At 49.9% G+C, this 22,817-nt stretch overlaps 1 protein-coding gene across 1 annotated transcript in view; it reads right to left on the minus strand.

Moving 5' to 3' along the window:
• The window catches only part of COL6A3 (collagen type VI alpha 3 chain), a 64,191-nt gene that overhangs the window by 17,478 nt on the left and 23,896 nt on the right, over positions 1-22,817 (minus strand). The window contains exons 10-36 of the mRNA XM_021679034.1: positions 21,989-22,588; positions 20,873-21,210; positions 19,679-19,757; positions 18,685-18,830; positions 17,175-17,267; positions 16,661-16,714; positions 15,810-15,881; positions 15,071-15,097; positions 14,917-14,961; positions 14,748-14,801; positions 14,218-14,280; positions 13,553-13,618; positions 13,111-13,164; positions 11,102-11,137; positions 10,453-10,515; positions 9,399-9,461; positions 8,064-8,126; positions 7,106-7,168; positions 5,615-5,665; positions 5,383-5,418; positions 4,882-4,944; positions 4,141-4,203; positions 2,636-2,668; positions 2,514-2,550; positions 2,400-2,411; positions 1,809-2,302; positions 167-263 (exon numbers count right to left, since the gene is read on the minus strand). Of these exons, the coding sequence (XP_021534709.1) occupies positions 167-263; positions 1,809-2,302; positions 2,400-2,411; positions 2,514-2,550; positions 2,636-2,668; positions 4,141-4,203; positions 4,882-4,944; positions 5,383-5,418; positions 5,615-5,665; positions 7,106-7,168; positions 8,064-8,126; positions 9,399-9,461; positions 10,453-10,515; positions 11,102-11,137; positions 13,111-13,164; positions 13,553-13,618; positions 14,218-14,280; positions 14,748-14,801; positions 14,917-14,961; positions 15,071-15,097; positions 15,810-15,881; positions 16,661-16,714; positions 17,175-17,267; positions 18,685-18,830; positions 19,679-19,757; positions 20,873-21,210; positions 21,989-22,588 (2,865 nt within the window). The remainder of the gene's footprint in view (positions 1-166; positions 264-1,808; positions 2,303-2,399; positions 2,412-2,513; positions 2,551-2,635; positions 2,669-4,140; positions 4,204-4,881; positions 4,945-5,382; positions 5,419-5,614; positions 5,666-7,105; positions 7,169-8,063; positions 8,127-9,398; positions 9,462-10,452; positions 10,516-11,101; positions 11,138-13,110; positions 13,165-13,552; positions 13,619-14,217; positions 14,281-14,747; positions 14,802-14,916; positions 14,962-15,070; positions 15,098-15,809; positions 15,882-16,660; positions 16,715-17,174; positions 17,268-18,684; positions 18,831-19,678; positions 19,758-20,872; positions 21,211-21,988; positions 22,589-22,817) is intronic.

The following is a 22,817-nucleotide window of genomic DNA, read 5'->3' on the forward strand; positions in this document are numbered from 1 at the left end:
AATATGGAAGCTACTTATATAGGAATTACACTGATAAATGTGAGGCTTTTTGATTCTTCCTTTAACTCAAGCCCTTTCTATGGATAGAGACCATTCATTCAAATGTCGCTCTATGCATAGTATAGTATGTTTTGTAACAGATATTCCTGTTAGAGAAGCACCTTACCCAGGCAAACATGACACGTCAGGATGTTCTTCAGGAAGTCCGTGAGGTCCCTCCTAGCGGGCAGGACGAGCACATGCCCCACCGCTGTGTTATTGATCTGGTTGAAACAAAAGGAAATGCTCGGTAGGAGTGTCCATGGTAAGTAACTACTTGAAAACGTAGCTGAGGAAGAGTCACATCAGAAAAATAAACACCCCAAGAGATCAGCATCCTCTCAGGGGTTTTCTCGGTAGGATTGGGGAGGACACACTGAGCTTAATAGGACAACACAGGTTTTCTTCTGTGGAGATGAGCTGCAGATCAAATCCCACTCCCCCACTTTCTGCTGGGCCTCGAGGAAAATTATTTAACCTGCCTGGGGTCCAATTTCCTCAGCTGCAAAACAGGGATAGTGGTAAACTCCCCATGTCTAATTTGGTAAGGCATGTAAAGTGCCTGGGCTAGCCTCTAGGAAATAGTGGGCACTTCGGTAGTATGATCATTGTCAGCAACAATTCCAGCCCCTGACAAACGTTAGCTCCATCCTCCCCTGCTCTCCCAGGTACAGAAAGGGATTTAACGGCAAGGCAAGTATTAAAATCACTTCTAGAAGATTCAGGAAGCCCTGCTCATCATCATGGCACTTAGCACACCATCACTAAGGAGTCATTTAGTGAATAATTGAATTTAATTAATGGATGATTAATTGACTTCTCCAACTTGCTGAAAGAGTGCTGTCAAGAGCCATGTGGTTCTGGGTCCCTCAGCCCCTGTGAGGGAAAATGTACATAAATGAGCGCCTTACAAGGGTAGACAGCTAGCAGCCCCAGCTGGCTTCCCAAGCTCAGGGCTCTGGGCTCAAATTGGCCTGTGGTTTAGCAGAAGAAGCCCCGAGAGATGACACCAGTGACCAGCCTGCCCTTTGCTGACATAGGCAGTGCTAAGACCATAGAACCCACAGTCTGGAAGGGAAGATGCTAGAGACCATCCTGCCCCACCCCGCCTTTCACAGGGGAGAAACCTAAGATCCAGACAGGTTAAGTGACGTGACCATGTTACTTGCAGTGACTTGAAGCCAGAAAGTGGGGGTCGGGGGGGCACTGGAACTAGGGCTCTTTCCCATCATGCCCACCGCCCACTCGTCTTGAGCAATGCCGCTGGAATTGGCCCAGAATAAATATTGATTAAGTAGCCAATTAGTATAGTGATTATTATATATGGCATTATAACAATTAAACAAGCTATGTAAGCAAATGATAAGGGAGCACTTCACAGCTTCACAGCGAAGGCTGAGCCTTAGCTGCCATCCTGGCTGAGGAAAGGTTTGAAGAGGGGCGTAGATGGGGTGCTGGGGTCACTGATGCTGGGGGAGGGGGCTCTTCACGAGGAGACTGTAGGCCTCAGGGTCAGCCCTGGGGGATTCTCCTCCAGCAGGTGAGGATGGACTCAGTGGGAATAAATCACAAGCAACTGGCTGTCACCCTGGAGCCAGTCACCCGGCTATCCTGGAAATCTCACTCGAGTAAATCGCCAATCACAACAGCCTCACCCGGGGGCTTTAGGAAACTCCGGCATGAACTCATCAAGGAGGCACGATGGCCTGGGAACCTGCCCAGAGCCCAAGAAGAGAGTGAGGTGCCAACGACGCCCACAGGGCACAGACCTGCAAGGCGTTGATGAGCTGCCGGTCCTCCTGGCTCGTGAGGAACAAGGGTGTGATCCCTGCATCCGAAAGCTTCAGCACAGCCTCCCTGAGCTGCGGGGACGCCCTCGTGGGCTTATTGCTGAAGAAAACAGCCACTTTCCTCATCAGGAATCCGTTCCTCACACGCTTAAACGTGTTTCTGGCCACGAAGGACATGGCCGTTTCCAGATTCTGTTGCTTGGATGTCAGAGCCACCTGGAGGTTCTTGATCTTGTCCAGGAGGAGCGACTTCTTCTTGGAGTCGGCAAACCGGATCTCCGTGGTCACCTCGTTGTTGTAGGTGACCACGGCCACGCGCGCCCCACGTGGGCAGTTGCTCTCAGCAATGGTCAGGTCGCCCACAATCTTCAGGAGCACATCCCTCATCCGGCTAAATATGTCTTGGGTGACCCCCTCCGAGGTGTCTAAAGCAAAGGCCAGCTCCGTTGGGAAGACAGGGCATTCCAGGGGTCCTGCGGGAAGTGGCGGGTTTTCAAAGACAAATTTTACTTACTGGAAAAGGGGCTCTTCTTTCCGCAGGAGGAAGTCAAAGGGCTGAAATCAACTTACCATAGCAGCAAGCTACGAAAGAAACAGAGAGAGGAGTGAACCATGTTTACTATGTGAGAATTTCAAACGTAAAAACAGAAGGGTGTCACGGACAGGAGAGAATCGTGTACTTACGACATTTATCTTTGATGCTCTGGACAAGTGCACATTGCTTTAAAAGAAAAGGAAAGAAGTGTGAGGGGCAGTGGACAAAAGGCTTACAGTGCAATGACTGGAGCTGTGCACATGCAACTTACATCCATGGAGTCCCCTCTGTTGCCTCTGGGACCCTGCGGAACAAGGAGAGAGAGAATGAGAAGCTGGACAGACAGGCAGAACCACCAATGCGAAGGAACCACCCTCAGCCCCCAGAAACACGACAGAGGAAGCAAAGGTGGTCCTCAGATGACCTTGATCATTTTCAGGCTCTCCCTATAAATTTGATTTTACTGCTCAAGGAACAAAAGAGAGACAATTTTGAGGGCAAAAATGTTTCCCTTGTGGGCGCCTGGGTGACTCAGTTGGTTGAGCGACTACCTTCGGCTCAGGTCGTGATCCCAGGGTCCTGGGATCGAGTCCCACATTGGGCTCCCCCTGCTCTGTGGGGAGCCTGCTTCTCCCTCTGCCCCTTCCTGCCATTCCCACTGCTTGTGCTCTCTCTCTCTCTCTTTTTCTCTCTCTGTGTCAAATAAATAAAATCTTAAAAAAAAAAAAAATGTTCCCCTTGCAAGATAAGTAGCTCCACACTTTGGAAACCTGGGAGTTCATGACTAATCAAAGGGATCACACATTTGGGCTTGAGTCTCAACACTGCTCCCAAGAGAAGAGCTTCCTTTCCACCTGCTAGCCTAGTACCTCCTGTTCATGTTAGGGACAGTGAGGAATCACTTAGCTAACCCTCGGCTCCAGGTGTGAAGCACGCCAGCTGGATTCCACCCCAGAGGAGCTCCGAGGACAGACCCACGGCCACCATGGCCTCTCATCCCAATGCGTGGCCGCTCTGATGGTCAAGCAGTCATCTTGTGGGCCAGTCAGGTGTCTTTCCACAAGACTAGTGACTGGCTTACTTTCTCCCATTAAATGTTTCACTTTTTAAAAGCAGCAATCACCTGACTCAGCCTTCACCCAAGCTCAACCCATCTAATCCCCCAACTTTTCCTGTAGGAGTGACTATCCGTCATTCTTTGAACCTCATCAAATTTCATGTCGGGAGATAATAGAGGGAGAGCTTCAAATAAGGAAACGAAGACATTCACAGTGAAGAGACATACTGGAAGGGCTGCAGAAGGTCGCCCTCCTGGCCCCAGGTGGCCAGGCACTCATGGGTTTTAAACCACAAATCAGAAGCTCTCTTGGGGATTTTATAAACCAAAGGAAGTAGTTCGCAAACCAACATCTGACATAAATTATACTAATCCTATAAGATGCAACCAAGAGGTACTAAAACTTGTACTTTTTTTTTTTTTTTTGGTCCTGTACACAAACCTCAAACAAACCTACACCAGGAAATTATAAAGACAAATTACGATATACCCTAGACCACAAGTTTCCACAAGAAACTTCTTTTTAAAGTTTCTCGTTACTCTAAAACTCAAAAGCTCTTTTCTCCATTGTGGTATCAAAAAAAAAAAAAAAAAGGCAGTAACAACAAAAGCGCAGCAATCCGCTCTGTGAGGAGAGGAGACAGCAGAAAGTTTATAAAGAGTCGTGTGTAAAAAGCATCCCGCCCCCGTGGCTTGATCAGAATTAGGTGGGTACTCACAGATGGTCCTGGGTACCCAGGGTCTCCCTTCTGCCCAACTGCCCCTGGAGGTCCTGAATTTCCCTAGAAAGGGCAGAACAAACACTGCTCAGCATGGCAGAAGATTGCAGGGTTGGTAAAGGTGATTTAATCCAACGTTCCCCGTCCCCACCAGAAATCTCTCACTGTAAGATGCTTGCCCCAGAACCATTAACGAGACTATTCATGGATGCACAAGAAACCAAGAAATGACAATTAATCAGATCACTGTTCAGTGGAGACAACCAATCCAATGTTTTAAAACTTGAATAGTAAAGGATGTAGTTTGACTGTCTTCACTGAGCAAATGAACAGGATAATACGATGGTTTTCATTATATTTTAAGCTATAAATAACAGTTTCCCACATCTAGACCACAATTTGCTAAGTCAGGACTCATTGCAATCTTAAGAGGATGAGTAAACATCCACTGAAGAGAGTCATTCAGAGCTAGAAGTAGCGTAAGGAAGAGTGAGGAGGGGAACGTGCGGTCTAGTGATCTTTGAGATGCATTAGAGGAAGGGGCTCTCTGGGCCTCCCCGTAAGGACAGCGTGGCTGAAGGAGGACAGAACAGACAACCACAGAGGGTTGGTCTGGTCTGGGGCTTAGGATTCCTCTTCTTCTACCTTCTACTACCACTAGCCAGGTTGCAAGTGAAAAAGGATAATTTTCACCCCACACATTCTCATTCCCCACCTACATCCAGGTGCAAGCAGACTCACCCTTCGGCCTCTGATGCCTTTGGGTCCCAGTGCGCCGCCTGTCCCCGGCTCACCAGGGGCACCCTGGGAAGAGAGCCAGAAAGAGACGCATTAAGCTCTGAAACGGAGGGTCTGGCTGAGGGTCCCTGGGTCGTCCGGACCACACTTCCCAGGGTAGCCAAGTGGCTCACTCTGATTTATGTTTTACTGGGTTCCTAGTATATTTGTGTTCTTTGCAGAGTCAGCCTTAGCCTATTGAACCCATAATGACAACATCATACAGATCACAATATTTTTAAGTTTGCAAGTATGTTACTGCGGCGTCATCTCATTTAACCCTCACTCACCTCCACTTGACAGGTGAGGGAGTACCTCAGAGAGGTGGGGCCTTCCACGGGTCACCGGTTAGTAAGCGGCTGACCCAACGCTAGCACCACGATATTCTGATTTTCAACTCATGAACATACCAGACTCAGCCCCAAACAATGGTGATGTTTCACCACTAGGGGAGTATTTATTTACCTTTGAACCTGGGTATCCAGGGAATCCTCTTTCTCCCTATAAGAGATAAATAAATAACTCAATATTTGGTCCCAATTTAAAGGCATCTAAAATAAATTATTCTTGAGCAGAAAAAAAATACATCCCTGGAGTCACCAAGAGAAAAAAATTCACAATATTACATAAAATTTTGGGAAATAATTCTTTAAAAACACAAGCTGTCTGAAGCTCAAGAAATCTAGCAGATACGCACTTTTTTGCCTCTGCGTCCTTCACTGCCAACCCCGTCTCTGCCATCATCACCCTGGGGGTGGAAAGAGAGCGTTACTGCGGGCCGCCATGTTGGGCACAGCACAACCACCTCTGTCCAGAGCCCTGAGCACAGGGTGCTTGGGTCCCTGAAGTGTTCCCAGATCAAGGAAGTGTTCCTGCTCCCATCCCATCCTCCAGGTGCAAACAAGACCGCATCTGTAAGTGGGCGGGCCTAATGGACTCCTTTGGCAAAATGGTGCTGGTGTGCCACCCACATAAAGAACAACGGACAGCCACTGGGAAAGACAGGGCTTGGGCGCAGAATCAAAGACCCACTGAACCTGAGACTCTTAGAGCTGAAGGGACTCCCGAAAGCCATCCAGGAGTCTTTGATCATCCTTCAAAGCAAGAACGTGGGACTCAGTCTCTCACACCTGCCCGGGTCTCCTGTGCTCAGACCTTGCCACTAGACTGTCTTCTTTCCAAACACCCCCCTCCTGTGCTCTCAGATCTGCCCCATCACACCCCCATGGGAGACTTTCAGAACTGGACTCCATCAGCTCTTTCAAAAGAATCAGAAGAATGCATGTAAACTATACATTAATATCCCTGAAATATACATGGAACATGCTACCTAGTTCATTTATAGCTTTAAGCAAACATAACAGCTTAAGAGGTATTGCCCAAAAATGTGCGGACACAGAATCAAGAAGAGATTTCCTTCAGTGGTCTGAATAGATTTTAAAGTCTGATTTTTACCCTTCTGCTCCTGAAACTAACAATAACAGAAATGGATCTTTTAAACTTCAGTTTCCTCTAGAGAAGTTGCATACATGCAAAAAATATTTTAAAGTTCAGGATTATAAATCAGATAAATCTGGTCCAATTACAATATTCAGGTAGACACCTCACTTTTTAAAAATTCTCAATGTTCTATAGACTTCTTTTCCCTGTACAGGAAATGTATATTACAAAGTTATTGTTAGTGAGCAGGTTATTATTATAGATTATTTTTAAATAACATTTTTTCAAATGAGTTATCGAGGTAATAACTTCTATCCCCAGGATGTCTCATTCAAAGGAAACGGTTTCAATCTGGATCAAGACCTGATCAGATCCAATTCCATTTTAGCAAAAGGACATTTATTTTTTTGCAGGAAAGCCCCACCCAGTCATGGTCACAAACCATTTGCAGGACCGAAAATGAAGGTGGTTCAAGTTTCATTGAGTCCCCACAATCTTGGGAAAGAAAGTGTCTTTACCCACTCTTCCTGATGAATTGAAACTTATTTTGAAATTGAGTTGCTGTTTATAAGCAGAAAGTTTCACTGTGTTCAATCAGATCCCCAAGGATACAAGAAGCCACTATCGAGTTACCTTTATTTGGAACCAACCCAATTTGCAAGGATGAAGCCTAGCCCAGAGCAAGGCCCCGGTCTCCCCGCCTCCCGCCTTTCAGCGAAGGGTGAGCCACGGCACGTCGTGATCTTACCGTCTCCCCTCGGGGGCCCCGGCTCCCGATGCCTCCCTTTGGACCTGGCTCTCCGGGCTCACCCTACACACAAGAAACAAGGCTGAGAGAGCTGCGGGTCCAAGGCCAACTTAAAATGTGATTCCAAACCACTTGTGCTCTACGTGATGCCAGTGGTAAGGCTGCTGCTGCAAGCTGCTAACTTCACCTTTTAGATTCTGAAAAAAATGATTTTTTAAATTGCAGTGTTCGTGTGTGGACTCCTGGAAAAGAATCCAGGAAGGTCTGTGTTTGTTCCTTGCATTAGCCTGGCACGGGGACATGCTGACGGGGCAACGAGAAGGAGAAACAGGGGAAGAGAAGCCAGGAAAATCGGAGGGCATTGAATTCAGCAGGGACACCCAACAACGCCAGCAAGAGGCACAGAGACAACCGTGGATTCCCATGAACACATTTCCTTGACTGAGAAAATGCTGCCCTTTCAGACTGGTTCTGATAAATTGTGGTTTCTCTTCAGGCTTATGGAAAGTCTGTTCTCAGACAGCCTTCACAGAACAAGCTGCCGTTATCCAAAATAGTCGGGGATCTGGGGCTCTTGGATTAGCTAAATATGGCCAGCAGCACTCCGCGCGTGCACCGCCACTTTTAAAAAATGTGTGTTCAGCACGGCCCCGACGCTGTGCTTAGCGCCTCCAATCTGCTCTATGGCTCTGAGGAGCCCCATGCCACGGCGTGGACAGATGAGGGAACCCCCAGCTGCTGGAAGGTTCTGGCCCCACGAGAGCCAGCCCACTGAGTACAGCCCGTGTGTTCCCTTGAGGTGGGACGGGACAGGGATCCCACTGGCCAAGCTGGATGGCGAAGGGAGAAGCTGGGTGCGCGCGAGGCAGGGGGGCGCACAGACGGATGAGCCAGAGGCTCAGGGGTTCTGGCTGGGGCTCGACCTCAGGACATGAGCTTTACGTTTGTCAAGACAAACCTTTCTTCCCAGGGGACCGGTCCTGCCACGTTCTCCAGGAACACCTGCGGTCCCTCCGCTTCCCTGGAGCACGAGGAGAGGAGCACGTCAGTGAAATATTCACCCCCCCCCCAAGCCAAAGGGCCTGAGCCCTGCCCCCCACCGCGCAGCACTCAGTGCCACTCACGGTGCCGGAGACCCGAATGCAAGCCCGCACGGACAGGGCTTGTGCAAATCTAAAACATCAGGGCGACCACGCAGCACCAGTGTCCGCAAAGGGACACATACCCCGAGTCCCTGACTAGAGGACCAGCACCCAGGTTTCATATGTCTCTGTTTCCCTTTGCACCCCTCCACACGGACACCTGCGTGTGCAGGTGTGGAATCCTGTGTACGTGTATCCATTGAGCGAGCAAATAAATAATGATGAAACATAGCTCTTAAAATGGAGTGCAGCCTCCAGAGCCCAGAAATGACCAGAACGGATGTGCCAACAACAGGAGGTAGCAGCTACTTGTCATCGGTGACCATTTGAAGAGCTTCACCTCACCCCCACTCCACCTTAAACTCTTGACTAATCACAGCTTAAATAATGTGAGACCAAAACCACCGAAGCTCAGAAAATAGGTATTTCTCAGATTGCACACTGGGGAAGGACCGTCCACACAGACAGTGGCTCGCACAAAGTTCCTGTTTCGCTATCCGACCTTTTGTGCATTTATGCCGCGACACATCAGGCCTTTGCCAGTTTTTGGTCACTCTGACTTTCCGTAACAAATGACAAGGTAGCGCCCTCGGTATCCCATCAGGCAGGAGGGACGCCAGTGCCGGGGACGCCCGGTCCCCACTCGGCTCTGACACGTTCTGCGCATGGTCACCCACCGCCGAGATGGATGCTCACGCCTGTGGTCATGCAAGTTAAAGGAGCAGCTTGTGTGTGGAACCTGAGCATGGGGGGCGCCTCACACGAAATACCGAACCACAAGGCAATCTCTAGGGGCCACCTCTGAAGCAATTTGGCATTCGCGGAGAATCGGGGCAGATTTAGTCAGACCTTATGCAGTTCTGCCCTCAGACTTTGGAGATGCGGGACGGCCTCCCTATGCTTACCACCCAGCTGGCCCATGTTGGGAAGGCGCAGCACTGGGATTTAGAAGCCCCTGGAGCACCAGGAAAAGAGCCTCTTACTTCCTCAGGGAAACTCGCCAGTCACCCAGTCGCCGCGAGGACTGAGGCTGACCCAGGGAGGAGTCGAAGGGAAGTCTGTCTACAGCACCACCATCCCTGGGACCTCAGCCCGTGCAGTCCTGTGCTCTCCACTTAGCTAAAGACGGGGGTGGGATCAAGCCGACTTACCCGAGGCCCAGAAATGCCTTGTTCACCGATCAGGCCTGGAGGGCCAGTGGGACCAGGTGGGCCCTGAAAAGTAAAAGGCCAACGTAAGTGCTGTGTGAAGGTGGCACTCCATGAGGAACCTCAGGACCCAGAGGCCAGAGCCTCGCTTCCGCCAGCCAAAAAGCCTGCTAGAGACCACGCTTCTGTCTCCGCTCTAACAGTAGCCCCAACCCAGCACACAAATGGGGAAGTCAGTTTAAAAAAATACAAGGAACAAGGGGCGCTTGGGTGACTCAGTCGGTTAAGCGACTGACTCTTGATTTCAGCTCAGGTCATGATCTCAGGGTCGTGAGATCGAGCCCCATGTCCGGCTCCGTGCTCAGTGGGGAGTCTGCTTGAGCTTCCCTCCTTCTCCCTCTTCCTCTGACCCTCCCCCCCCACCATCTCTCTCTCTCTCTCTTTAAAATAAATTGAATTTTTTTTAAAAAATTACAGAACAGGAGTTCAAACAAAAGCTTGTCCGCAGATGTCCACGGTAGCACTATTCACCGTCTCCAAAAGGTGGAAAGAGCCCAAGTGTCCACCAGCTGATGCCTGGGTAAACAAATGGCTGTCTGTCCACACCATGGAATATAACTCAGCCACGAAGAAGAAGGAAGCATAGACACGCTACTACATGGAGGAACCTCAAAAACATGATGCCCAGTGAAAGAAGCCAGACAGAAAAGGCCATATAGCATATGATTCCATTTCCATGAAATTTCCAGAAGACACAAACCCACAGAGACAGAAGGGAAATGAGTGGTTTCCAGGAGCTAGGGGAGGGGAGATGGGAGTGACGGCTTAACGGGGAGCGGGCTGCTCTGGGGACGGTGAAAATGTTTTCTAACTACATAGAGCTGATGGTTGTACAACACTGTGAATGTACTATCCACCACTGAATTGTTCACTTCACAATGATTAGTCTCGCGTTCAATTTTGTAAAACTGACGGTCACCTCAGTGAAATTTAAAAAAAAATACCAGAGCATCTGGGAAAGCATCACAAGGCACGCAGCCTTGCCGGGGATACTGACCTGTGCGCCTCGGGTCCCCTGCTCTCCCACGGAGCCCGGCTGGCCGGGGCCGCCCTTGTTGCCCTTGGAAACAGAAGAAGACGGAGGGGGAGGGTCAGGGTAGTTTATGCCAATGTCAGCTGTGTGTTCCACAGTCACATCTGGACAGGGGGACAGGGGAACAGCCCTACGTGGGGGCGGGGGCCACTGGCACCGTGCCTCCAGACTGAGACATGACCCCATGCAGCGGGGGTCACTCTGCACTCTTATGATGGTTTCTCACTCTTTTCACCTTCTGCTCAGGATGGCTTTGTGAGACAGGGAGTTTTTAATCCAAACCTGCCTTGTGCAGGTGAGTAGACGCTGAGACGGGCCAAGGCCCAGATAAGCGAGCATGTCGGGGCTGAGGTATGCCCGGACACCGCCTCCTCCACCTCTCACCTTTGCTTCTGCCCCTCGTCCCCACAGCCCCTCGGTTTCACGAGCCCTTCAGAAGAGGCTCGAGTTAAGGAGTTGGCGGAGAAAGTGGGGCCAGCTGTCTGAGCTTCACGCCTTGCTGGCCGAGGGACAGTGCTTTTGGCTCCTGGGCGGGATTGCATCCCTGCCCTCTGACAGCACACGGTGAGTCCTGGCGTGATGGCAGAAAAGAGGCGCCAAGGGGGAGACCTACCTTAGCTCCCACGGGTCCCCTTCGGCCGAAGCCACCCTGTGGGGAAGTCAAAGAAACTCAGAGGGAGCCTGGGGACAGAGCCCGGGGCTCTCTGCGACGGGAGCCACCAAGCACCAGACGCCGCGCCTAGCGGGCCCCGAGCAGACGCACGCGAGACCCCCTTCCTCCTGCTCTCATCTCTTCGAGCTCTTGCTTCCGTGCTGCCCTGTTAACCACCCAAATCCAAGCTTTCAGAGTTAACTTCAGACCTGCCAAGCAAAATAATGACTCGCTCTCGCTGCACGATCCCAGCCAGTTTCAAACAAGGATGTGAAATGGTAATGTCGACCCATCTGCTTTACGACCATTTTCCTAACTGCGGGGAGAGGTAATGAAATATGTTCATTCTAATGGAAGAGAGTCCCAAACTCTCCAGATGCTCCTGGCCAAATAAAACACATACTCCGTTAAGTAAAGCATTGGGAGTGCACATATATGTGAACCTAAAAGCCCAACTGTACTTAGTCTGGGCTCATGACTTGGCAACATCTTCCTCGATGTTCCAGAAGTGACCCTTAGTTCAAATACATGTGGGCCCGCAGCGCTAAGTAATCCTTTAATCCCGATTTTGTGATGCTTCTTCTCTAATGCAAACGGTTAGGATGGGAATGCATGAAGGTCCTGTCCTGGGTGTATCTTTGCGAGATTAAGCATTGGTATTCTGGATTCTGTAACACACCAGCTCTGTTACAGGGCTTCGTGCATCTGCTGTATCAACCAAAGAAAGGCATTCTCCGCTCCCAGTGGACCAGCCCAGAGATTTTCTGGGGTGATTGTTTTGCCATTATTCACTGTGGTGGCAGCATCTTTAATGCAAGATTTTGGTCTCCTTCCACGGACGACACATGGACCAGTGGAGGAGGAGGAGACAGGCCGGACTCCTTGAGAGTGACAATCTGGCTGGCCTCCCCCAAAGGGGACACACCCTGGAGCATGGCCAGAGGCCACCAGTGCTCAAAGACGCACAGCTCATGCCAGAGGCAGCCTGCAAAAGCCTGCAGTGGTGGCCTGAGGCGTGAGGTAACCCAGGGGGAAGGACACGAGTCACCCTGGCATGAGCCTGGTGCAGCGAGGTCGTAAGGGAAGGAGGAGGCCAACAGCCAGGCTTCGCCCAGCTTCAAGGGTGAGGTAAGAGCCCTTGACCATATCAAATTCAAACCCAAGTTTCTACCTTGCCCACAGAAATCAAACAAATGGTATGCAAGGCTCTGTTTTAAGTCCTTTCACGAAAACAAGTTTTGGCTCTGCTTGCCCACAGAGCCGACAGCCCATTATGACAATCGAGTATTTCCTCAGTCGCTGTTCATTATACAGCAGCCCCTCAGCATTATCCAGGACTCTCTCCTACTTCCAGAGCCCCGAGCTCTGGGTTCCCAGGAAACCTCCTAAAGATTGTACACATAACTTGGGCTTTAGCAACACTTTAACAAGACTCAAAGAGCCGGCTAGCAATGAGCTATCCTGCAACAGACATTTGTGAAATGTCTTGGAAAGACAGCTGCAAGATACCATTGGCGAGAAGCCAGAATCTGCTTGCATCCTTGAATTATAGCAGTACAATCATTTAACCAACCAATATACGACCCGTCAGCCTTCCCGCCCCTCACGCCCTCGCTCCCCCTGTATTCCTTCTTCTGTCTGGATTTTTAAAATATTTAGCAGGATAAAACCAAGCCAAATATTTGAAAGCAGCAAAGATACTACTTTTAAAAGCATCTGTTGGATGTGGTTTTTTTGGACGGGCAGGAGGCAGAACCGGGGGGGTGGGGGAAGAGATGGAGCACAGAGCAAACTATAAGAATGAAAAATTTCTATAAGCAGCAAGGTCTGGGTGACAATAGTTTCAGAAATCCCCTTAAAGTCCCTAAGTATAAAGTTGCTGAGTAGCTCTGCCCCAGGTCGTGTCGGCAACTCCGGCGGCACTTGCTAAATCTTCCCAAGGAGCCCCCCAAGCCCCAAGAGGCACTCACGTCTTTCCCGATTTCTCCAGGGCTTCCAGATACCCCGTCTCTCCCAGGGAGACCCTGATGTGGAGAAAACATCAGCGTAAGATTCTCATCTGCAAAGAAGACTGTCTAACTCTGGCACACTGTGCCAGACACTACGGGAAAAGGGGCACACACCCAGGGTGGTGGGCTGCTTGGTGGGGCCCCTTAGACGTGGGTCGGGCCCGTCTCCACAAGCCTCTGGCTTGACAAGCACTTTCCATTAATATCCAAGGGGCACAAATCTGCAGAAAAGAAGCCCCTCTTGGTGGCAGCTGCTATTGCTCCCTGTTGGGGAGACCCCTTCACCTGCACACACAGTCCGCTCCTAGCCTCGTGTGCCCCACGGCCCCGAAGACCACTTCCGTGGCCTCTGTGGCTGGGCAAGCTGTCGGCAAACGGGGCCTGGGAATGCAGAGCGCCGTACCATGGGGCCGATGTCTCCAGTTTCTCCTTTGGGTCCTCTCTGCTGACTGTCCTGTCCTGAGTTACCCTGTGAACAACACGGGTCAGGGACATGAGCCGCATATGCAAGAAAGGGACGCTTGAAATTCACGTGAGGAAAAGAAATGGGGAAAAAAAGGGGTTTGCAGCTTTTCTGGTTCTATGGTTCTACAAAAGCCCTGCCCAGGCCAGCCTCCTCTCCTCCTGGCCAGAACAAGGCGAGAGGGACCCTGGGCCACTGCCCTCCCCAGAGCCAAGAGTGGTCCGTGACCCCACAGTCAGGCTGTCCGAGGGGGGTAGGTGGGCTCTGCAGGATGTGGCTGAGGGGTGGTGGCTCAGGGTCTTAACGTTTTTGCCACCCCTAATAGCTTTCTAACCACCCGATCCTGCTGGATTAAAGTGCCTGAGACCAGCTTTTAGGGAAATTTCTGAGGTCTTCGTATGCTAGGCCTTGCAAACGCTTGTCTTTGCAGGTAAGAGAGCAAATGCATCTCCAAAATTGTAGGAAAAGGACAAACCACGTATGTTACTGATACATTTAAAGGCAATTTCAAAATTCTGGTTTAAAATTCTTCCTTTCAACCCACTTTCCTGCAACCCCCTTCCCCAGATGTGGGTCTCAAACTGCGGATGAGGAAGCTCCCTTACCGGGTCACCTCGAATTCCAATGTCCCCTCTCTCTCCTTTGTCCCCTTTAGGTCCTTTGTCACCCTAAATAAAAAGCACAAGGAGAGACAAAAATTAGATAGGGTTTCAAATTTGTAGCTCACCCTTAAAATAACGTTCTTTAGTTCATAAATCTTAAACAGAACAGCATTTCCCATTTGCTCATTTACATGAAGGTAAAATGACTTCCAGATGTTTCTGATTTGTTCAGGTAATCCCAAATATTTACTGGGACCTATTCTGTACCAGGCACCAGGGAGTTGTTTAAACAGAACACACTCAGTCCCTGCCCTATGAGACATAACTCTTCAAACAAACAAACAAACAAAAAATCTGATGTAATTGTCCCAGCTGACAGAGGACTGAGGCGACGCCAAGGATGCACCCCTAGAGGACATCAGGGAAGGCTGCCGGGAGGAAGCAGTCTTCACATACATGAATAAAAAAATATATTCCTTAAGGAAAATGTTTTTTGTTTTCCCACAATGGCAACACTATGGAAACATACTGACCCTTCTACCGGGATTCCCTTTTTCTCCAGAAGAACCAGGCAATCCTTTGTCTCCCTGTCAAAGACAATAAGAAAATGTCACTCCTGGCACAATTTCCAGATCTGAGGGATGAGTGGCCGGGTTGTTCAGGACTGGACGTGGTGTGGACTCAGAGTGTGAAATCGCTTACATCTTCACCGTCGAGACCATCTAGCCCGATTTCTCCTAATTCACCCTGCGAGGGAACAAGACACAGAGTGAGGATAGAAAGCCATTCTGGCAGAGGAGAAATGACAGATACTGGGAATGCTTTAAATTTAAAAAACGGAAACAAGCATAGGTACCTTCTCTCCTGGGAATCCGCGAGAGCCCTGGAAGGTAGGGGAAAAGGGAGATATTAGCTCCTCCCTGGAGGCCAAAGAGAAGAGGCCAGAACAGGCTGGGGGAGCCCCACCCCACCTGAGCACCCCGAATCGGAAATTCAGGGTTGGGCACTCATCTGTCTGTGCTGCCCTCTCTCCATCACATGGAGGATCCTAAGGCTAATTTGCCAGGACCTTGGCTCCCTGAGCAGAAGGGGACCAGGCTCCAAGATCCCTTTGTGACTTTGCCCCTCGTTGGCCCCTTCCCTTCAGCAGCTGTTTTCAAACTTCAGCACACGGAGGAGAAAACAAATCCAAGTATTTCACACAAGGAATCTTCTAGCACTTGCCATCCACTCTGCCCCAACACTTTCCTGGCTTCTCTCGGGGTCCGGGGCTGGAGCCGCTGGCCCCCAGCCCTCCCTCCGCCCTGGCCCGTGCGTTCTCTGTCCTTGTGACTGCCTCCTGACTTGCCCATAGGAAACTATTCCACTATTCTCAGGCTCCCTTCCCACCGCTGCCAGGGCTTCTGAGCCCGCCAGACTTCGGAGCCGCCCTCCAATGAGAGGCTGCTGGCCGCTGGAGCCCCCGGGGGCCTTCCCCCCCCAGGAGGCATTTGGGGAAACTCTCTCACTTCTGCAGGTGCCACTGAATGCCCTCCACCTACCAGGGCCCTGGGGCTGTGGGTCCCCCCACACTTTCAGGGGCCAACACACTGTACCTTTACTCCTCTCTGCCCGGGGCAGCCCTGGAAACCTTGAGTGCCGTTCACGCCAGGAGGACCGCGCTCACCCTGCCCGGAGAGACAAAGTCATTTACAGGTTGGAGCTCCTCCTTGTCACATGCCTCCACTGAGTTTGCTTTGCAGGGCAAGGTGTGTCCTAGGAAGTGGATTTTGCTGGCAGGGATGCTGTTCGATCCCGGTGAAGCCTCCGGCACCCTGCACCCCCAGCCCTGGGCAGTTCCCGCCTCTGGAGGGAGTGGGGCCTGGAAGGGTCTGCAGCTCAGAGGGTACCTCCCTGGAGGACCAAGGGTGGGCAGACTTCTGGGTACCGGGTGCTGGGAGAATCCTCGGCCTGACGTCTCCTCTGTGCCATCCCTGGTTCCCAGCTCTCCAAAGGGTCCTGGGGTCAGCCCTGACACCCAGCACTTCCAGCTGGGAGCCCGTGACTTCACCTATTCCCCACCGGGCCCTTTATACCCATCCCAGGGCTGGGCTTCCTGCTAGTGTCTCAAAGCCTCTCAGACCTCACTGGTCCCAGGAACTGCTTCCTGAGCCCCCAGCTGGACCCTCCGGTGGCCCCAAGTCTCAGAGGCCATCAAGTGTCTCCCTCGGAAACAGGACCAGGAAAACCCCCGCACCGCATGCCCACATGGGTCATGTCCGGGAGCATCACACTGTGCTCCACAGTTAGAGGTCTGAGGGCAGTCGTGGAGGAGGTCAGAAATTAATGTTTTCCCAGTAGGAAAGTCACTGGAAATGTGACAGATTATGAAGCCCACAATTCAACCCCAACGTGTGAGGAATAAGGACAGAATAAAAGCTTCAAGAACAAATTATCTTGTACTTACAGGTCCACCCTCGTCACCGGGATAACCTCGATAGCCATCTTCCCCGGGAATACCCTAGAACAGAGCAAATCAGCTCCTCAGTTAAGGCCCATAGTTTCCTTTGTTCCACATTCAAGTGTCTCCCCGACCCCCTTCCTTTGATAGAGCAGTGCCACCGATCAGCATGGCTTTAGCTGTCCCCTTGAACTTGGGCTTCTGCTCATTATTCCAGCGTAATTAATCTATCAGGATCTTAAAGACTCTGATCTACTGAGAAATCCTGTCCGTTTCCTGTAACTTAGACGCATGTGCTAAGAATCCCTGTTGACCATCCACAGCAAGGTTGCTAGTGATGCCCACCGATTTTAACAGTATTTTATAAAATGAAGAACCAGTGCATTAGAGAACAGATGCCCTCACCCCGAGGAGAGAGAGAAGGTGGCGGGCATCCAGCACCCCTCGGGCCTCCTGTTGAGCCCCTGGGACTCTGCTGAGATCTAGCTCCATGTGTAAGGGAAGGGCAAAGCCACCTTACCTTTGGCCCGATGCTGCCAAGGGGCCCGCGGTCTCCCCTTTGTCCGGAGCATTTGCAGGGAACTCCGCAGCAAGCTTTCTCGGCAATGTTGTCCTACCAAAAGGAAAAGAAAGTTCAGGTCTCAACAATGTCTAGGGAAAAAAAAAAAAAAAAAAAGCATAAATATGCCGTGAAGGTCAAAATCTGATGTGCGTGGATTTCGCAGTGAGAGATGAAGTTCTGCTCGCACGGCATTCTCTCCGAGACTGGCTGAGCAGTCAGGACAGCGGTGGCAAGTCACAAATGGGAGCGCGAAGAGCGACCAAAGTTGGATTTTATTCACAGTGTCACCTCAGTCTGGGCCTTACTTCTACAAGTTTCCAACATACATCTTCAAATCTCAAAGGTTAAGCATAATTTACATAGTCTTAAACTCCAAAGAGCAAGACCTAAGAAACAAACTGCATACGGCCCGGACAGAAGGATCTCCAAAATGGAGATCCATACACCCTTCCTCACAGCCATGGTCAGGGCACAGATTATGGGGCCCGCCCGCGGGAGGCCTCGGGGACAGCTGCCGCGTTGGGGGCAGACACAAGTGGCCTGTGTCTTAGCCACCAGCACCACACTCTGGGTCACCAGTGGGGCCCACACTCAGCAGACACCCTCGACGTTCCCTTCCCATCCTAGCCCCTGGCTTGACGGGGAAGCGCACGCCCAAGACACATTTCCAACTGCTAAACTCATGGTGGTCCGATGCTTTTCTTGCGCTGGGCTTCTTAAAAGTTTTCACTTTCTTCCATGTCCCGGATGCATCAACTAACACAACCTCCTTCCACCCAGTAACAAAATAAAGTCCTAATTCCAGCCCCGGGAAGAAGGAACAGTCAATCTGTCCCACCGCCCACTCTTGCCTCCAGCAAACAATCCCTAAATTGACCACTCAGCCCCACATCCCCCGAAGGCCCGCCTCACTCCCACCCGGGAGCCGGCACCTCCAGCCGAGAGAGGCTGAACCCAAGCACTGGGAAGCCTCGGGGGGCACCTTTATCTGCTCCAGAGGAAACAAGGAGAGAAGGCAATGGAGATGCATCTCGGCCCAGAAATGGTCTTTCTTTTCCTGCATAGCCTTGTTTTCGCATGCAAGCTTTCTGATGCTTACAACACTGTTTCCTGTTTGGGGACAGTCTGATGTTTTGCCTTAGCAGCAATCTTATAAAGGGCAAGACACTCACGAAAGGGAGCAGAGGAAACCACCAGCTGACACCACCAGCAGCCTGCCTAGAGACCCACCGTCCCCCTGGCTGTTTTCCCAGCTCTTGGATACCTCCGTTTCCAGGACTCACGCTGGGGGTGGCAACAATGCAGGTCCCTCCCAAGTGAATTAAATTCATTGAATTTTGAATTACCCACCCAAAGAGCCCCTCTGCCACTCATCTGGCAAAAAAAAAAAAAAAAAGCCTTGATTATCTTAAGATGACAAAGAATTTGGTATCCGGACCGGTTTGTGGGTAGAGACATAAAAACTCACGAGCTGCTCTGCTAGCTCATAATCGAGGTCCAGCAAGTTGAGCCTCAGTGGCCTGTTGTACAGGAAGCCTCGCCCGAACTCCAGCTGCATCAGTTGCTCCAAGTTGGCTACGCGCTCCAGGCCCACCAGGATCAGAGCCTGGACCCCTGCAAGGAGAGACATCCACCGTGGCTCGCCCGGCACTCCAAACCACAACCTCGTCGCCCTCCTGACTTTTTATTTTAAAAGAAAACTTCAGTGTAAAATGTGGCTTTTACCTGAAACGTATGGAATCAAACTAGTTAGCTACCCTGAAGAGTTAACATACTGGAACCTTGGACGCCTCTGGGCAACCATTCCAGTCGTAGAACTAAGCTGATCAGGAGAAACACAGGAAGTGACATCACGAAACATATTCATACATAAATTCGTAAACTCTGGCCTGACCTGACAGAACACAGGGATGCTGTGGAAAGAGCTGCAAGGCCCCACCCCCAAAACTAGATTAACAAGTCTTGTCTTCTTGCTCAGGAAAAGCCAGCTAAGAAATAGAACATCCTTATGGTAAATTTTGCTTCTCTAAGCTTCCGGTGTTGGCATTCGCTTTCTGATAGTCAGTGCTACAAACTCCAAAGCAGACAGTCAGATATTATATAATAGGCATCCCTGTTTATCTAATCACCTTAAATTTGGAAAACGTGTGTTCATTATTTGTTTGTCTAATGAGCATCTTTTTGCTTAAAATGGTGGTATGTTTGAGCTGTGATCAAAGTGTCATGTTTTTTTGCAAAAGCATCATGCTTTCTAGATGTTCTGCCGCCTGAATGAGTCTGAGAACCTGAAGGGCCTGTGTCAGGACTTGGTGATAAAGCCATCTGTGGTATGAGGGGAACTCTGACAGCCCCAGGCAGGTGACAGAGGGCCAGACTGTGGGGAGGAACCCCCGAGCGTCCCCCAGAGGACTCCTGGCTCTCACCCAAGCCAACTTCTCACGTTTAGAAAACCCACAACCCACCTTCTTGTCGGAGTTCCTCAGACGCCTTTTGTAAATCAGCCAGACTTCCATCTACTCCATCCGTAAAATGAATGACCACCTGAAAATAAAGGATCAGTCAAACCCCAGCCACAATTAGAAAGAAACATTACAGACTTCCAGAGGGGAGACTGGACCATTCAAACCCTCCATCTTACAGTTGAGGACACTGGGGCCAACGCTGAGAAACGATCATCCCCCGGGCATAGCTCTTTGATACTGTGCAATAAATGAGGGATAAAATAAATGAGTCTATTGTGGTGTTTGGTTAACTTAAAAAATCACAATAAAAATAAAGGCAGTTTATCTCATTTTCCTATTTATGTGATACAGTTTCTAAAAATTGTGTGTGTGTATGTTTGTTATGGGCTGAACTATGTTCCTCCAAATATCATATGTTGACGCCTTAGCCTTCAGTACCTCAGAATATTACTGTATTTGGTGATAGGGCTTTTAAAGGGTCCTTAAATTTAGTGAGATCATTGGGGTGGGCTCTCATCCAGTGTGACTCGTCTCCTTCTAAGAAGAGGAGATTGGGACACAGACACACAGAGGGAAGACCGTACGGAGACCGAAGGAGAAGGTGGCCTTCTGGAGGCCAAGGACAGAGGCCTCCGAAGACCAACCCAGCAGACACTCTGATCTCAGACTTGCAGCGTCTCCTGGATTGTGAGAATAAATTTCTGTTGTTTCAGCCATCCAGTCTGTGTAATTTGTTACGGCATCTGAGCAGACTAGTAGTGTGTGTGTGTGTGTGTGTGTGTGTGTGTGTTCACATTATATCTATATATGTATACGTGTATGTATCTATACATCACACTGAGAGAAAGAGAGAGAAACAGAACATGATGTCCTTAATGGATAGGACTACAATTAAACATGAATTAATCATCACTTCAACTCAGTCAATCTTAATTACTGATTTCCAGGAATTTTTTTTTAGAGTATAAGTAAAACTACTGAAATGAGGAAGATAATACATTTCAGACTATTGTGATCAGTTGACGATAAAGCACCTCCATGATCAGGCACTGCCAACCCCATCAAACATGAAGAGTGTTTATAGATGAAGAACACTTTGGGGAAAGGGGCATCTGGACATAGAGGTGTCCCTCCTGACCAACAGAAGTCCAGAAACTGCACAGGAAGCTGGAAGAAGGGGGCGCCCACGCTCACCTTTACACTGTCTGGTGAGGACTGTCTGAACTTGTTCTGATAGACCTTCAGTGCGTCCGCAGTGAGGACATAGGGCTGCTGGCTACGCATGTTCCGGAACTTCTCAAACAGCTCCGGCTGGTACTCGGCAAAGTCAAAGGCCTCCACAGGACCGGAGGGCGTGCTGGCCACCACCGACACTCGCACGGTGGGCATCCGGTCCCCGCTGCAGCTGATTCTTTGCATCTGGCTGATTCTATTCAAAACAGCGTCCACCTTGGACTCAAGGCCCTTCTGGGTCACAAATACATTCTGGTCTCTTGATCCATCAAACCCCAGAATCACATCCAGATTACAGGCTGCAAAAGCAAAGTAGGCAATGAGCTCTAAGTCAAGGTGGCCGAAATGAGTCTAATACACAGGCACAGCCCCAGGACGGGGACCGGGCATCAAGCTCAAGGGCAAAACAAGATCCTCTATGTGTGAGCTTTGAGAAGCAATCCATCTGCCTCTCAGGGAACACCAGTGCTGACTCTTAGGAACTGAGAGTGTAGGCCATTTTAATGGGTTTGCTTTTCTGGGGTGTTAATCAATTTTGGCCTGCTATCCAGTCGGTGTTCACGTACATCCCCAGATTGTGCTTTAAATTAAATGCACTTGAGAACTCAGATACTCTGATCTCAAATAGTTGATCTAATAAAACCTATAAACACAAACAGGTATCAATAAGTCTGAATTATTTGGGAGATCCAGGAATAGAGGGAAAAAGTAAATCTTAGAAGAACAACAAAATACAGACTTCCAGCCTTACCCTGAAAGATGATAACGTAGCTTTGTCGATAACAGGGGCCAGGTGGCTGCCAGGACCCAACCCACCTGGATATAGGGAAAATGCCTAAAGAAGCCAAAGGCTCAAGGAAGCCATGGGCCAGCACCCTGAAAGATGATAACGTATCTTTGTCGATAACAGGGGCCAGGTGGTTGCCAGGACCCAACCCATCTAGATATAGGGAAAATGGCTAAAGAAGCCAAAGGCTCAAGGAAGCCATGGGCCAGCACCAGGCACCTAAATAACTCAACAAGTCCTAAACATTGGCATGACAGAATGAAAATGTACACATAAAGGGGATCGGTTACCTTTGGAAATATCAGTCACACCCGGACATAAGGTCTCATGCATTGCATCATGCAGAGTTTCCAGAACTTGCTCGCTCAATTCAGACAGCTCCTGAACATTCCCCACTCGGAACGCTGTAGCACTGTTGGACGCTATTTTCCCAACCTCCTCTGAGTCGATGTTCTTCACGCCGACGGCAAACACTTTGACACCCTTCTGGGTGAGTGCCAGGCTGGCCTCCTGGGCATCCTCCACTGACTTTCCACCCGTGATCACAAATGCTATCTGAGGGACCCTCTGATCCAGGCGGCTGCCTGCCTCTGGCACGAAGTGATTCTGCCGCAGGTGCTCGATGCCCACCTTGGTATTTGCATGTCTCCCCCCTTTGTAGACCACTTTGTTGATGGCGTCAATAATCTGCTCCTTGGTGGAAAAGTCCTTCAGGGAGAACTCATCAGTGGGGTCAGAGTTGTACTGGACCAGCCCCACCTGGATGGAGTCACCCCCCTCATACAGCGTGTCCACAATTTCAGACACGAAACGGAGCACTTCCTGGAAACTGTCCCTCCTGAAATTGATGGAGCCATCCAACAGGAACACAACATCTGCTTTCTTTTTCTCTAAAAATGATTAAAATGGAAATGAGGAGAAATTTGGTTTCCATATCCATACCAAATATACAAAGTGTAAAGTAATTGGAATAAGACATTCCTGGAGCTTATTCACAGTAAACACCTTTGCTTTATTCCATGCCTCTATAGTTCCCAAATTCATAGCCTCTGTTATGCTAAAAACAAGAAGATAAATGATAAATCATCTGAATAAAAAGATAGGAGGCAGAAGGACTCA

The sequence above is a fragment of the Neomonachus schauinslandi genome, chromosome 3 (genome assembly GCF_002201575.2).
Source record: "Neomonachus schauinslandi chromosome 3, ASM220157v2, whole genome shotgun sequence".
NCBI lineage: Eukaryota > Metazoa > Chordata > Mammalia > Carnivora > Phocidae > Neomonachus > Neomonachus schauinslandi.